The sequence below is a fragment of the Triticum aestivum genome, chromosome 4B (assembly GCF_018294505.1).
Source record: "Triticum aestivum cultivar Chinese Spring chromosome 4B, IWGSC CS RefSeq v2.1, whole genome shotgun sequence".
Classification (NCBI taxonomy): Eukaryota; Viridiplantae; Streptophyta; class Magnoliopsida; order Poales; family Poaceae; genus Triticum; species Triticum aestivum.
This window is the reverse complement of record NC_057804.1, coordinates 243,832,900-243,849,993: the sequence shown is the minus strand read 5'-3', so window position 1 is coordinate 243,849,993 and position 17,094 is coordinate 243,832,900. Positions and strand designations below refer to the sequence as shown.

At 45.4% G+C, this 17,094-nt stretch overlaps 1 protein-coding gene across 1 annotated transcript in view; it reads left to right on the top strand.

Annotated features, from left to right (window-relative positions):
* The window catches only part of LOC123091911 (ubiquitin C-terminal hydrolase 12), a gene marked incomplete in the record, with an annotated part of 50,460 nt that overhangs the window by 1,131 nt on the left and 32,235 nt on the right, over positions 1-17,094 (top strand). The window contains 8 exon segments of the mRNA XM_044513529.1: positions 23-95; positions 209-359; positions 611-768; positions 1,513-1,778; positions 1,854-2,072; positions 2,142-2,250; positions 2,342-2,457; positions 13,637-13,735. Of these exon segments, the coding sequence (XP_044369464.1) occupies positions 23-95; positions 209-359; positions 611-768; positions 1,513-1,778; positions 1,854-2,072; positions 2,142-2,250; positions 2,342-2,457; positions 13,637-13,735 (1,191 nt within the window).

Genomic DNA, 17,094 nt, shown 5'->3' with positions numbered 1-17,094 from the left:
CGTTGCTTCTCCTACCTCGCAGGAGAACGGCGAGATGCTTGTTCCCCACCAGGAGGTAGCCACCGCCGATGCAGACACTGCCCAGCCAATGGAAGGTATCATGTGCTTTGCTTCATCCTGATTCGTAGCATGATTCGGGAATGTGTGGTGCTGGGTATGCCCGTTTGGATTGTTCGTAATCCGGGGCTTCTGGTGTCTATGGTAGCAGTGGTGGCACAGACGGAAGCGGTAAGCACAGCCGAGAGCCAGCCTTCTGAGGACCCACAGACATCGCGGTTCACTTGGACAATCGCAAGTTTTACCCGGCTCAACGGGAAGAAGCACTACTCTGATGTGTTTGTCGTCGGTGGGTACAAATGGTGAGCTCCTATGTCTCTTCACATATCCGTGTGTTGGCATTGCGGTGTATTATGATAACCCAGCCCACCCAACCAGCTTTTGCCTAGTTTGGTGTTTGTTTAACCAACTTATCTCTAGTTCCGTGTATTTTTGCACAGCTGATTATAAAATAAGCCCAGTTCAGCAACCACAAACTGAGCCTTATACTAGCTGCAGCTGCTACGACTTTTCAGAATGTTTTAACTTGGTAACGTCTGTGGCTTTGATGCAGGCGTGTTCTTATTTTCCCCAAGGGGAATAATGTGGAGCACCTGTCAATGTACTTGGACGTCGCTGACTCGGCCAATCTCCCATATGGTTGGAGCCGTTCTGCCCAGTTTAGCTTATCTGTTGTAAACCAGATTGATCAGAAGTATACGACACGAAAAGGTGTATTCCTTCTTCATGCTGTACATAACCCTGCATTACGTAGATTTGCACTTAAACTTGAGTGAACTGTAAAGGAGTGCTAGCACTATTCTAGTCTCCACTAAACTGTCTCTGTATGCAAAACTACTACTACTATTGAAAAACTCCAGGGTTTCGTAGCATAAAATAGCAATCAATCGCATTTAGACGCTGTTCTGTCTTAAACAATGAATTCCTCACAGGCTCACAGTTTCAATTTTAGTCTAGCTTTGTTTAGGTTTACTGTTTGAACATTCGGTCACATGTTGCTTCACTCCCCAAAATTAAGTCTGGGTTGTGACCCCCATGCTTTTAAATGCCATGCGACATCTTTTGTTTGTTCATCTTCATAGCTGAAAATAAGGTGCATCAGTTATCGTGCAAGTCAAACTTATATATGTTTGACAAAAATTATAGAATAAAATATCAACATTTACAATACAAAATAAATAAAATATGAAATACTTTTGTGATGGATCTAATAGTTTAAATTTGGTACCGCAGATATTGATACTCTTTTCTGTAACTTGGTCAAACATATATATGTTTGACTTTTGAAAAAACTAATACACCTTATATTTTGGAACTGAGGGACTAATTAGGAAGGATATTTGAACTTGATCTACTGATTCTGAGTACTGCTGCTTGCTCTTCTTTCTGTTTGCCAATGTATAATTTCTATGGTATAAATGCATCTCTAATGCACTATTCTTCTCTGTCTGGCAGATACTCAACATCAATTTAGTGCACGTGAGAGTGATTGGGGTTTCACTTCTTTTATGCCTTTGAGTGAGCTATATGATCCAAGTAGAGGTTACCTTGTGAATGATACTATTGTTGTGGAGGCAGAGGTTGCTGTCCGCAAAATGGTTGACTATTGGACATATGACTCAAAAAAGGAAACAGGTTATGTTGGTTTGAAAAACCAAGGAGCGACCTGTTATATGAACTCTCTTCTACAAACATTGTACCACATACCATACTTCAGAAAGGTCTGGTTTATGCATTGTAACGTTCTAGGCATTATTGTTCTCTGTACCAGTCGACTAACTGAGGTTTTCTCGCAGGCTGTGTATCATATGCCAACCACCGAAAACGACATGCCATCTGGAAGTATTCCCTTGGCGCTGCAAAGCCTTTTTTATAAGCTCCAGTACAGTGACAACAGTGTAGCTACAAAAGAGTTGACGAAATCTTTTGGATGGGACACATATGATTCCTTCATGCAGCATGATGTACAAGAGCTCAACAGAGTTCTCTGTGAGAAACTTGAAGATAAGATGAAGGTAATGAATTTAGTGTAAGGCTTCCTATTTGGAGCACACGGGCTTCTATTAACTTAACTTTCTCCCTAGGGAACTGTTGTAGAAGGAACAATCGAGCAATTATTTGAAGGTCACCACATTAATTATATTGAGTGTATGAACGTGGACTATAAATCTAACAGGAAAGAGTCCTTTTATGGTACGTAACTACACATTATCTTGGTACCAGGTTCCCATTAGCTGTGTTTTGATCTTTATAGCTGAGATAATGCTGTATTATTTCCTTGCAGACCTTCAACTTGATGTCAAAGGTTGTCGTGACGTGTATGCATCGTTCGATAAATATGTTGAGGTTGAGCGTCTCGAGGGTGATAACAAGTATCATGCAGAGAATCATGGTTTACAGGTACACACACCACATATTCTTTTTTCCATTAAGCTGTAATCTGAAACTTGAATTGGTGCTTTTATGAAGATCTTGATTGGAACTGTGTCGTGTGAATCTGCATACCATACACAACCTCAGAAATAGATGATGTTTTGGAAAGAATTGATGAGGAACAATAGATGAGAAAAAAAAACAGACGCCCGATCTGTTTGGCTACTTCTAGATACTTTTGTTGTGGTCTAATATTTCTTTTCTTTTCTTTACCCTACCTGGTGTTTCTAGAGTTCTCTAGTTATAAGTAGCTGTGAGTAGAATGGTGAATCCTAAATAATGTTTTCTAGAGTGTTCCAGCTATAAATAGAAGTATGTGAAGGCTTCCCAAAGCCCAATAAATAGAGGTCCTCACCTCTACTTTGTAACCCATACTATGTACCCATTACCTATAATAGAACTTGTTGTTCTTATCTAAGATCTTGGAGTAGATCTTGTGCCCTAGGAGTTCTGGATTGAACTCTTGCTGCCCTATCGGCCTACATTCGCCTCTAGAGCGATATCTAGCACAACACGTTGAAGCTGTTCCTTCAACACTTGTGCTCTACACATTGTAGCAGCAAGGTGGAGTTGCTCCTCCACAACCTTTTGTGCTGCTTCAGGTTGCATCAGAGCCTCGGTGACCCATACTAGTTCTTGCTGTCCTCTTCGAGAGCAAGCTGCAGCAAGCAATGGAGCAATTGGAGAAGAGGATGGATGCTGCAGAACAATAAATCAAAGAGCTGCGTGAAGATCTTAATCGGAGACTTGACCAGCTGGTTGAGATGATAAGAAAGAGTGCCCCCCCTGCTGCCAATGAAAGAGATTCATCTAAAGGTGAAGATGTTCAAGAAAGGAGAGGTAATCTTAGAGCAAGACCGCCACAACAACATGCTGTTCAACGTGCTTCAAGAAGGCCATTTTATGTTGAAACTTCTGAAGGTGAAGAATATGATGAAGCCCTTGAAGAAGCTGATCTCTATGCATATCGGAGAGTACCCAACCCTACATATGCAAGGGATACATACAAGGTGAAAGTTGACATCCCAACTTTTAATGGAAATGTTGATATTGAAGGGTGCCTAGATTGGTTATATGAAGTGGAGACTTTCTTTGAGGTCATGGAGGTTCCGGAAGATCGTAGAGTTCCTTTGGTCGCATACAAGTTGAAAGGAGTCGGTGCATGGTGGCATCGTGTTCAAGAAGAGCGCAGGTTGAGAGGAGAACCTCATGTGAGAACTTGGCGGCAAATGAAAGGTCTCTTGAAAGGGAGATTTTTGCTCGCTGATTATGACCATTTCCTATTTATCCAATTTCAAAATTATGCTCAAGGAAATAGAACTGTTTCAGATTACACGGAGGAGTTTCTAAGGCTACAAGTGAGGTGCAACCTTGCTGAAACTGAAGATCAACAAGTTGCAAGGTCATCAATGGTCTCAATGATGCTATTGAAGATCGATTGATGATGCAACAAATCTGGTCCATCGATCAAGCACAAGCTCTAGCCTTAAAGGCCGAGAGGTTTGTGAGGACAAGAAAGGCAACTAAGGCTCCATACACTCCATATCCTCATACCGAAGGCTCATCTAAGACGATGAGGAAGAATACGAATCTGAAGATGTAGAGGGGCAAGAGGTTTGTCAAGAAAAAGGTGAAGAGGTGTTATGTGTGATTCAGCGTCTCCTATGTTCCACACCACAACCTGGCGACACACAACAGAAGAAAATATTTGAGAGCAAATGCACGGCGAATGGCAAGGTATGCAAATTAGTAATTGATAGTTGCAGTTGCGAGAATCTTATCTCCCAGAAGTTGGTGAACCAATTAAAGCTTGATACTCATGATCATCCAAACCCCTACACTATTGGGTGGATCAAGAAATGAGTGAATATGGGGATCACCAAACAATGCAACCTGCCACTTTCTTTGGGCACGCACTATCGCTCAGATGTGTTGTGTGATGTGGTTGAGATGGATGCCAGCCATGTTCTTCTTGGGAGACCTTGGCAATTTGATGTGGATACTGTTGGCTTTTGATCCCTGGATCAAATCACCAGAGTAGCAGCACACGTACGTGGAAGCTAGCTAGACAAGCTAGCAAGCAAGCAGCTTGATCGATTCTGTAGTACGTGCTCGTCTCGCCGCGGAGCGTACGTACAAACGAAACCGGGGCTGTCTTGTACGTGTGTGCGGTCGATGATTCTCGACGTAACTTGTGAACTGAAAAACTGATCGATGGCTAAAGGCCCGTATCGAGCCTTTGTATTTCTCTTTATTGCTTCTGATGATTTGTTTACAAGGGGATACACGTATATATATACTAGAGGCTACCTAGTACTACCATACGAATCCTACACGGGTGAAGGTTCCAAGTCCGAGCCGGACTGGACATCCTGGTTTATTCCAACATTCACCCCCCTAAACATGATGTCCTCACTTCATAGTTTGGACGCCGATCCTTTCTCGCATCTCCAAGAATTTCTGTCGTCCGAGAGACTTCGTAAGAATATCGGCAAGCTGGTCTTTCGTGTTCACGTGCTGGACCTCGGTCATCCCTTCCTCAATGCACTTCCGGATGTGGTGGAACCAGGTGTCTATGTGCTTGCTCCTCTCGTGATGAACCGGATTCTTGCACAATGAGATTGCAGCTTGGTTGTCGATCTTCAATGACACCTTCTGCACCTCCCGCTTTGCAAGATCAGCTAGGAGTCTTCTCAGCCACACTGCTTGACAAGCCGCCGTGCTTGCCGCTATGTATTCTGCCTCGCATGAAGACAGCGCAACCACCTTTTGCTTCTGAGAATTCCAGCTGATAGGATTTGGGCCAAGGTAGAATACCATGCCCGTTGTGCTTTTTCGGTCATCCACATCACCTGCCATGTCACTATCTGAGTATCCACGAAGGACCAATCCTTCATTTCCCTTTCTGTACGTGCAACCAAGATTAATAGTGCCTTTCACATAGCACAAGATTTGCTTGACCGCGCTCATGTGTTCGGTTGTCGGATTCTCCATGAAACGACTCACGATCCCGACAGAATAAGCCAAGTCAGGTCGGGTATGCACCAAATATCTTAGGCTGCCCACAACGCTTCGATACATTGTGGCGTCCACCGGCGGATTTGAGCTACGCTTGCTCAATTTGTGACGTTGGTCCATTGGAGCTTGTGTCTCGTAGCAATCTGTCATGCCACACTTGTCCAATAACTTGACCGCGTAAGCCGATTGACATAGGGAAATCTCTCCGGAGCTTTGCTTCACTTCGATGCCCAAGTAATAGCTGAGTAATCCCAGATTGCTCATGCTGAACTTCTTCATCTGCGCCTTGAAATGTTCAATTTCTTGCGCGCTATCTCCGGTGATAATCAGATCGTCGACATAAACTCCAACTAGCAGGTTTGATCATTTGGAGTTCTTTGTATAGACCGCGTGCTCGAGGGGACATCTCTTGAACCCGAGCGAGATCAAACTTCGGTCTAACTTTGCGTTCCAAGCTCTTGGCGCTTGCTTCAACCCGTAAAGTGCCTTCTTGAGCTTGTAAACTTTCCCTTCTTCGCCTTTCTTCTCGTAGCCGAGGGGTTGTTCCACGTACACTTCTTCTTTGAGGTCGCCGTTGAGGAAAGCGGATTTCACATCCATATGATGAACCTTCCAATCCTCTTTTGCTGCCAAAGCTAGGAGCACTCTCACCGTCTCGATTCGAGCAACCGGTGCAAACACCTCCTCATAGTCAACTCCTTCACGTTGTACTTAACCCTTTGCGACGAGTCTTGCCTTGTACTTCACAACGGTACCCTTCGTGTCCTTCTTTAACGTGTAAACCCACTTCAAACCTATGGCCTTTTGGTTCGTAGGTCGGGTTACCAAAGTCCACGTGCCATTGCTCTCAATCGCCTTCATCTCCTCATCCATGGCGTGCATCCAACTTGAACTTTTGCTTGCCTCTACGAAGTTCGCAGGCTCCTCAACTCCGAGTAAACACAAATCGGAGTACTCGAGTGTAACTGGCTTTGCGTACTTGTAGACTTTCTTGAGGGGCTTGTAGCGACGAGGCCCGGAAAAATCCGTTCTGGCTTGCGAAGGGGGCGACACAAATTGTGTCGGCGTCGATGCACTTGAGGAAGACCGTTGAGTCTCGTGCGTGGTAGATGCCGGGTCGTTGGCATCCGCGTCGTCGGCGTAGTCGTCGTGATCGTGACCATCATCTTGATTGTCATCATCACTATGCGCCTCATTGTCGAGATCTCCGCCAGTGTCGTGCGCGTCGTTGTCGCTATCACCTTGCGACCCATGCGCGTCGTTGTCAGTGTCGGCACCATGGTGGTCACTGCCATTGCGGTCACCTTGGTTGGGTGTCTTGCCAACCACCTGGACGTCTTCCCATGCATCATCATCAGCTGGAAATTCAACTGTGAATATATTACCGTTTGGAGCATCGTCGGCTGCTGCGCTCCAATTCCACGCTTGGTTTTCCTCAAACACGATGTCACGTGAAATCCGTAGACGCTTGGTTCGTGGATCGTAGAAGCGGTATGCCTTGGTGCCAGAACTCCTCTCGTATCCGATGAACACCATCTTGGTGCTACGATCAGCAAGCTTTGAGAGATGCGGCTCCGCCGTCTTCACATGCGCCACGCACCCGAACGTCCGTAGATGAGACACATTCGGCTTACGTCCGTAAATTGCTTCATACGGAGTCTTGCCTATCACCGCCTTCGTTGGAGCCCGATTGAGAAGATAGACCGCAGTCGAGACAACTTCTCCCCAAAATGTCCCTGGCAAGTTCTTGCTCTTGAGTAAACTTCTCGCCATGTCAACGACGGTTCGATTGCGCCTTTCAACAACCCCGTTCTGCTGTGGCGTATAAGGTGCCGTGAGGAACCTTTTTATGCCAATCTTCTCGCAGTAGTCGTTGAACTCGTTTGACGTAAACTTTCCGCCGCGATATGTCCGTAGAGCGCGAACCTTCAGCTTGTGTCCCATCTCCGTTGCAGCCTTCAGCTTCTTGAACGCTTCAGATGCCTCATCTTTAGATCGTAGGAGAACGACCCACATGTATCTCGAGTAGTCATCTACCACAAGGAAGAAGTACTTCTTTCCTCCGTGAGTTGCTGGGGTGATAGGGCCACATAGATCACCATGGAGCAGCTCGAGTGCATCACTTGCACGATAGGTAGACTGAGCAGGGAACGGCCTACGGTGCTGTTTTCCAACCAAGCACCCATCACATACTAGGTCAACATGGTCGATAAACGGCATCCCAGATACCATCTCCATCTTCGACATCTTCTTCAAGGCGTAGAAGTTAACGTGTCCAAATCTAGCATGCCATAACCACGAATCATCATCACTCTTGGCAAGCCAACACTCCGGTTGAGATTGATCAAGGTTGAGAATATAGAGCATGTTTCGCGTGCGATTCACACGTGCTAGCACGTTTCGGAGGTTGTCGAAGATTGTCATCACTCCGTTCTCAATATCCACCTTGCATCCATTCTCGTCAAGTTTCCCGACAGAGATGATGATGTTGCGAAGCCGTGGGATGTAGTACACTCCGGTGAGTATGCGATGTTCTTTGAGACCCTCGAAGAGGAAAGAACCTTGTCCGCAAATCTCCACATTTGAACCATCACCGAACTTGACCGAGCCTTGAACATCATATTCCAGCTCGAGGAACTTCTCCTTGCACCCCATCATGTGGTTACTGGCACCGGTGTCTAGATGCCACGACACGTTCTGGTTTCCGGATAACTTCGGTATTACTTTCTTCTCGTGAAGTAGCACCTTTCGACTTGGTTTCACAACCACCGTTTGGACGTGATCACAAACTTTAGCCATCAGAAGACCTGGACGTTTGTCTTCCTGCTTCGCCAAATTTGCCTTGATGTCGCGCTTGTTAGGCTCCACGAGATCACAAACTTCGACCATCAGAAGATCTGGACGTTCGTCTTCCTGCTTCGCCAAATTTGCCTTGATCTCCCTCTTGTTAGGCACCGGACAATCCTTTGCAAAGTGACCCATCTCATTGCAGTTATAGCACTTGACCTCGGACATATCCAAGTTTCGTGGTTTCCGCTCTTTAGATCGGTCCGCCTTACCACGACCTTGTGGCTTGCCTTTTCCTTTGCCTTTAATGGTTTGTCCGCCTCTCTTCGCGTTGTTTGAGCCTTCGCCGACGTTGCGCCTTCCTTTGCTACTTGGGGACTCCCAATCTGTGCGCGAGTACATGAGTTGGTCACTACCTCCTCCTTTGCCTTGCCGACAACCTCGAGCATTTTCTTCCCATGTCCGCAAGCGTCCGATCGCCTCCGTTATGGTCATGTCGTCGATGTCGTAAAGCTGCTCGAGCGTGCCGATGATGTACGTGAATTTATCAGTCACCGAACTAAAAAACTTCTCCACAATCTCGGTCTCCTCGAGCTTCGCACCAAGCGCGTGGATTTCTCCCACCAAAGTAGTTAGACGCGTGGCATAGTCGTTCACCGATTCAGTTTCCTCCATTTGCAACTTTTGAAATTGGCGTTTCAGCACTTGTGCCCGAGCCTTGGTGACGCGATCTTCTCCGATCCTCATCTCTTTGAGTGTGTTCCATGCCTCTCTTGCTGTCTCGAACTCCGCCAATGTCACCAGCACGGAATCCGGCACAGACTGGGCTATGGCGGCCATGGCACCTTCGTCGCACTCTTCGTCGACGTCGTCGTCCGTGATGGCCTGCCACACTCGAAGGGTTCGGAGAATGATCTTCATCTTCACCGCCCACACGCCGTAGTTGGCGTCGGTGAGCATCGGGTACTGGATGGGGATGTTGCGATGCGCCGGTACGTTGGCGCCGCCCGTTCCGCCAACTGGTTGCTGACTTGCCGCCCTTCTTCACCTTGTCGCCGTTCTTGTTCGCCTTGGAACCGCCATTGTCGGACTTGATCGACTCCTTGTCGCTCTCCGTCATCGTAGATCGTAGATCGTCGAGGCTCTAGATACCAACTGTTGGCTTTTGATCCCTTGATCAAATCACCAGAGTAGCAACACACGTACGTGGAAGCTAGCTAGACAAGCTAGCAAGCAAGCAGCTTGATTGATTCTGTAGTACGTGCTCATCTCGCCGCGGAGTGTACGTACAAACGAAACCGGACTGTCTTGTACGTGTGTGCGATCGATGATTCTCGACGTAACTTGTGAACTGAAAAACTGATCGATGGCTAAAGGCCCGTATCGAGCCTTTGTATTTCTCTTTATTGCTTCTGATGATTTGATTACAAGGGGATACACGTATATATATATATATATATACACTAGAGGCTACCTAGTACTACCATACGAATCCTACACGGGTGAAGGTTCCAAGTCCGAGCCGGACTGGACATCCTGGTTTATTCCAACAGATACTACACACAAGGGCAAGGAAAATTCTTACTCTTACATTTGGAACAAGAGAAAGATCATTATTCTACCAAATAAAACTGATGGTGATATCTCTAAGGAGGAGGGGAAAAGTATGTTAACTATCTCCTACACCTCTAATGAGTTTATGGAAGACTTGAAGGAGGCAGATTTGTGTGCCGCACTTATAGTAAAAGGAGAAGAGCACCCGGTTGTTGAAATTCCAGCAAAGGTATGTGGCTTATTAGCAGAATTTTATAACATACTTGGAGAGCCACAATGTCTGCCAGCGATGAGAGGAAGTCAACATAGAATCGACTTAATTCTGGGAGCAAGTCTTCCTAATTTTCCACACTATCGAATGAGCCCAAAAGAGCATGATATATTGAAGGAGAAAGTGGAGGAATTGCTGCAAAAGAGGCACATTCGAGAGTATTAGCCCATGTGCTGTACCAGCCATGCTCGTGCCAAAGAAAGATGGATCTTGGCGCATGTGTACGAACAGTAGAGCCATTAACAAGATCACCATAAGGTATAGATTCTTGATTCCCCGTCTAGATGATATGTTGGATCAGCTTAATGGAGCAAGAGTGTTCACAAAGCTAGATTTAAGAAGCGGATATCATCAAATCCGTAACAGACCCGGGGATGAATGAAAAACCGCCTTCAAGACAAAGGAATGGTTGTTTGAAGGGCTAGTCATGCCATTTGGACTCTCAAATGCTCCAAGTACCTTTATGTGCTTAATGAATCAAGTCCTTCGACCCTTCTTATCCCACAAGGATGAGGATGAACACTTTGATCACATTCGGAAGGTGCTAGAAGTACTAAGGGAAAATGAGCTCTACGTCAACTTGAAGAAATGTGTTTTCCTGCAAACACGACTTCTTTTTCCTAGGATTCATCATAACGTGTGACGGTATTCGTGTTGATGACTCCAAGGATGAAGCAATCCGAGGATGGCCAACTCCGAAGACCATTTTCGAGGCAAGAAGTTTTCATGGCCTTGCAGCTTTCTATAGGCAATTTGTGAAGAATTTCAGCACAATCACGGCACCAATTACCGAGTGTTTGAAGAAAGGAAAGTTCCAGTGGATAGAAGCAGCTGAAGCTAGTTTCAATGAGATTAAACAAAAACTATCACAAGCTCCTGTCTTGGTGCTACCTGATTTCAACAAGACTTTTGAGTTGGAGTGTGATGCAAGTGGGGTAGGCATTGGAGTTGTCCTATCTCAAGAAAGGAAGCCCATTGCTTTCTTTAGTGAGAAGTTAAGTGAAGTTAGACACAAATGGAGTACCTATCAGCTAGAATTATATGCAGTTTCCAGAGCGTTGAAAACTTGGGAAGTCTATTTGCTGCCTAAAGAGTTCATTGTATATAATGACCATCAATCCTTTAAGCATTTTAGAAATCAAAAGCATGTTGACTGCATGCTAGCGAGATGGGCAACATATCTGAAGAGGTTTAACTATCTCATTGTGCATAAATCTGGGACAACCATAGTTAAAAAAGGCGCGCCTAAGCGAGCGCTTAAGCACGCCTAGGCTCTAAGCGTTGGTAAAACGCATTGCGCATAACTACGCTTAATCTGTGCATAACTGTGCATAAGCATGCGCTTTGGTCAGTAAAGCGCAAAGCGGTGGCAAAACGCACAATTAACGCCTAACGCTCTTTTGAACTAAGGGGTCAACTAACCGAGTGGCTGATGCTTTGAGTCGTCGTGCATGTCTCTTGACTTCTTTTGAAGCTGAACTTCCAGGCATGGATCAAATAAAGGAGTTGTATGAGGATGATGGAGACTTTGGCCATGTTTGGGTAAAGCACATCAGGGGCCAGCCATTAGGTGACGACTATTTGGTGCAGGATGGCTATCTCTTCAAAAATGATCGTTTGTGCATCTCAAGGAGTTCTCTGCGTGACAAACTAATTAGAGAACTCCATTCAAGTGATCTTAGTGGCCATGTTGGACGGGACAAGACTATCGCTACCTTGGAAGCTCGCTACTTTTGGCCACAACTAAAGAGAGATGCTGGAAAGTTTGTTCAGCGGTGCCCCATATGTCAAACCTGCAAAGGTCAAGTCCAGAACACAGGGTTATACATGCCTTTGTCTGTCCCTGTGGCTCCATGGGAGGACATCTCTATGGACTTCGTCTTGGGCTTGCCAAGAACAAGACAAGGAAGTGATGCTGTATTTGTGGTCGTGGATAGATTCTCAAAGATGGCTCATTTCATCCCATGCCGCAAGACAACGGATGCTCATCATGTGGCAAACCTATTCTTTCGAGAAGTGGTCAGACTTCATGGGGTACCAAGGTCCATCGGCTCAAACTGTGATTTCTTGCTGCATTTTGGCTCACTTTGTGGAAGCAATTCAACACTGAATTGAAATTTTCTAGCACTGCTCATCCACAAACAGATGGACAAATGGAAGTGGTGAGCAAGTTCTTGGGTAATCTGATCCGTTGCATTTGTGGAGAAAGAAAGGGACAATGGGATTTGGCTCTATCTCTTGTAGAGTTCTCCTACAATAACTGTAAGCATAGATCCATAGGAAGGAGCCCTTTTTCCATTGTCTGCACTAAAGTTCCAACACATGTGGTGGACCTGGTGAAGCTACCATCAAGGGGAAACTCAAAATCAGTATTGTCCTTTGCTGATAATTACATCAAGTTATTTGAAGAGATTCATGGTGTTCTGGAGGCAGAAAATCGGAAATATAAGCAACTTGCTGATTTCAAAAGGAGGCCAAAATCATTCCAAGTTGGTGATAAGGTGTGGTCTACCTCCGAAAAGAGAGGCTGCCTTTAGGTGTTAAGGGGAAGCTTAGGTAGCGAAGGTATGGGCCCTTCTCTATCATAAGGAAGATAAATGATGATGCTTATGTGATAGATCTTCCAAGCGACATGGGCATATCCAACACTTCCAATGTCGCAGACTTTGACTCTCTACCATCCAGAAGAAGCACTCTATGACGAGAACTCGAGGGCGAGTTCCAAACAACCAGGGGAGAATGATGAGGAACAATAGATGAGAAAAAAAAAACAGATGCAAGACCTGTTTGGCTACTTCTAGATACTTCTGTTGTGGTCTAGTATTTCCTTTCTTTTCTTTACCCTACCTGCTGTTTCTAGAGTTCTCTAGTTATAAGTAGCTGCGAGTAGAATGATGAATCCTAAATAATGTTTTCTAGAGTGTTACAGTTATAAATAGAAGTATGTGAAGGCTTCCCAAAGCCCTATAAATAGAGGTCCTCACCTCTACTTTGTAACCCAGACTATGTACCCACTACCTATAATAGAACTTGTTGTTCTTATCTAAGATCTTGGAGTAGATCTTGTGCCCTAGGAGTTCTGGATTGAACTCTTGCTGCCCTATCGGCCTACATTCGCCTCTAGAGCGATATCTAGCACAACACGTTGAAGCTGTTCCTTCAACACTTGTGCTCTACACATTGTAGCAGCAAGGTGGAGTTGCTCCTCCACAACCTTTTGTGCTGCTTCAAGAATGCATTTACTTGTCTCCATACATAAATTTATTTAGATTGTTCAGATGGAAATAGTAACTATATTTTTCATAAAATATGTTCACATTTTTTTTATAGAATTTGTTAACATATTCACATTAAAAGAATCAGTCATAATCTCATGTTTGAGACACTTCGCATGTCTAAAATGTTATCTATCTATGAGCACGGGGGTACCTTCCATTAGCTTGAGAAATGCAGTTTCTCTTCTCTAATTTATTTTGGTATTGTCTTGGTGACTGGATTTCAATCTTGATATTTCAGGATGCAAAAAAGGGCGTTCTCTTCCTCGATTTCCCCCCTGTTTTGCAACTTCAGCTTAAGCGTTTTGAGTACGATTATATGAGAGATACCATGGTTAAGGTTGGGACTGTCATACCTTGCTGATTCTTTTATCTATTATTTTACTTCTATAGTTTTCTACATATTGAAGCGCTTGCATATTCTTTACATTATCTATGTACATAATACTTGCTTTGTGAAAGTAACAAATGATGTGATTTGGATATTTTTTATGGAATACTGGAACCGTAAGAATGACCAATTGTTTCCATAAACACATTATCTTTGAAGCAGCACAAGGTTGTGGAGCAGCTCCTCCACCTTTGTTGCTGGAAAGTGTACATCACAAGTGTTGAAAGAACTACTTCAACTTGGTGCGCTAGATATCCCTCTAAAGGTGAATATAGTCCGATATGGCAGCAGGTCAATAAAAAACTCCCAAAGCACAAGATGTAGTCCAAGATCTTAGACAAGAACACATAGTTCTATTATAGGTAATGGGTACATAGGCCGAGTTACAAACTAGAGGTGTGGACCTCTATTTATAGGGCTTTGGAAGCCTTCACATCTCAACTTCTACTTATACCTAGAAAACATTACGTGAGATTCAACATTCTACTCATAGCTAGAAGACTCTAGAAAACAATAGCCAGGGCTAAGAAAACAAAAGCAAATACTAGACAGAGGAGTAGAAGTATCTAGAAGTAGTCAAACAGATTTGACTTCTGTTTTTTCTTCTTCTTTTACTTCTCTCTATTGTTCCTCGTCGATCTTGCATTAAATTATTTATGTATGTATGCATGTGTTTTTCACCCTATTGTTGTACTAAATACTTTGGAGCTACTTTCACACAGGGCTGCCAGTATGCAGCGCTAGGCCAGGTAGACTCAGCTTGAGCTCGAAACTATACTGACTTTGATCTTGAGCTTGGCTTGGTAACTCATATATACTAGTGGATACCCCAAGCGTTGCAATGAAAAGTTGAGCAAAGATTTTTCTATAAGAATAACAGCTTAACAAATATACCACAAACATGATTGAAAGAAAATGAGAACATGATGATTTAGGTTATGCACATATCATTTTTATACAACGGATGCATAACAACAAATAAATAAATGTCTCAACTGTTGACATTTTGCATTTACATCTTGGCAGTGATTAAACACTGTTTCGAGTTAAGAACCTTTTTTACTACCTTCCCTAGTCTCCATTAGGTATGAAGGTTATACCAAAAACAAATTGCAAAGGAGAAAAATTGCAAGACCTAGTCATGCTAACCTCAACCTGTAGGTGCCCCTAAAATCAGAGGCACAATCGGCAGGTTGGATACTTGATTGTCATAGACACATTATCTAAAGCACCCAAATAACCTAACCAGTTTATTTTCACTGCCTCCAAATTTCTTGTCTAAACGCCGCACTAAACACGAAAGGTAATTAGTCAGAGTTTCGTATATCAAGCAAAAATCAAAACGTTACCAGCAAAGTACTTGGGAAAAGCTTCCTCTTATAATATTTCCTTCGGCTGCTGCTTGTGTCTCCTTCAATTCGGCTTATGGTTGCTGCATATATCCATTTGAAAAATTTGATGAAACAATATGTTATGTGGTGGGCCTTGGAGAAACTCAAAGTCCCAACAAAGTACATTACCCTCATCAAGGATATGTACGATAAGGTTGTGACAATTGTTCGAACAAGTGATGGCGTCACCGATGACTTCCTGATTAAAATTGGACTGCACCAAGGGTCAGCTTTGAGCCCTTATTTTTTTGCTTTGGTGATGGATAAGGTCACAAGGGATATACAAGTAGATATCCGATGGTGTATGCTCTTTGTGGATGATGTGGTGCTAGTCGATGATAGTCGGGCGGGGGTTAATAGAAAGGTTTTAGGCTTAGTAGAACTGAAACCGAGTACAGGAGGTGCGGTTTCAGTACTACTAGACACGAGGAGGTTAGCCTTAATGGGCAGATGGTACCTCAGAAGGGCACCTTTCGATATTTGTGGTCAATGCTTTAGAAGGATGGTGATATCGATGAAGATGCGAGCCATCGAGTCAAAGCTGGATGGATGAAGTTGCGCCAAGCTTCCATCGTTCTCTGTGACAAGAGAGTGCATAAATGCTAACAGGCAGGTTCTATCAGATGGCGATTCGACCCGCAAAGTTGTATGGAGTTGAGTGTTGGTGAAGCAGCACAAAGGTTGTGGAGGGGCAACTCCACCTTGCTGCTACAATGTGTATGTTATGGCGCTGCTAGAAGGAGGGCGCGAGAGGGCCGGCCGAGGGCCTTTTTGCCCACGGCCGGGCAAGAGGGAAGGGATTTCCTTCTTAATTCTTGCTTGATTAGATTGATATATCTCCTCTCTTTATATAGAGAGGTTTACTTGACTCCCAAGCAAGGCTTACTTGACCCCTAAGCAAGCGACCCTTATCTCTAATTTATCTCTAATTAACCCTAAGACTAACAGGCCCATTAGGCCCATTACGTACTCTAACACTACACCCCACCTGGACATGCAACTTGTCCTCGAGCTGCAGCCTAACCAACTTATAACCATGACTCGACGCAACACAAACCTAACACCTAAAAACAAGCCTTTTACATCTCGGCTTGTTTTATTATTCTCAACCTGAAATGAACTGGGACGCTTTATTTTGGACCCCTTAACAAAAAGTGGACACCATCCACACGTCGGACGTGCACGTGTACAGCCACCTGGACCCCATGGACACCACCTGGACAAAAGGAGTGCATGTGTATGACCACCTGGAAGTAGTCGCAATAGTGACCAGCAGAGGCGCCCTCGCGGCGGCCGGTGGCGGAATGAAGTGGTGCTACGCGGTGCGTTGCTGTCGGTGACACCATGCCTTCTCCCTGCCGGCGGCTGTTGGTCTGCACCGCACAGGGAAGAGTGGAGGGCTTGCGATGGAGAATGACGAGGAGGGGTGCGCCCCCCAACCGCCGATGTCGCAGACTTTGAGGTTGCTGCCCGCGGGGAAAACAACATTGCCCGCCGCCCGTGGGGGAAACCGCATGCCCAAGATCCCCGATGCAGCGGATGAGATCGAGGTCCTTTGCGCAGCGAAGGGCAACTTGGAGGAGCGGTAGCTGCAGACCACGCATATCCCGCACACGCCGATGCGCTAGGAGGCCGCGCGCAGCAGCCTGCAGCCTCACCGCCGCTGACACGTGGCGGGTAGCGATCCAAGACGGAAGCGGTGACGACGACGGCGGGGACTGGACTTGGTGGAGCGGGACTATCGCCGGCGCGGTAGATGCGGGGCCGGAGCTGACCGGCGGTGGCTGCTGCAGCTGCAGCGGCTGCTGTGCTGGGGCACCGGGCAGTGGCAGCGGCTGTTGCTGTGGAGCGCCGGGTGCGGCGGAGGCCGCCAGAAGCGGCGGCTGCCACTTCAGCCAGGGTTGGGCGGTGGTGGCG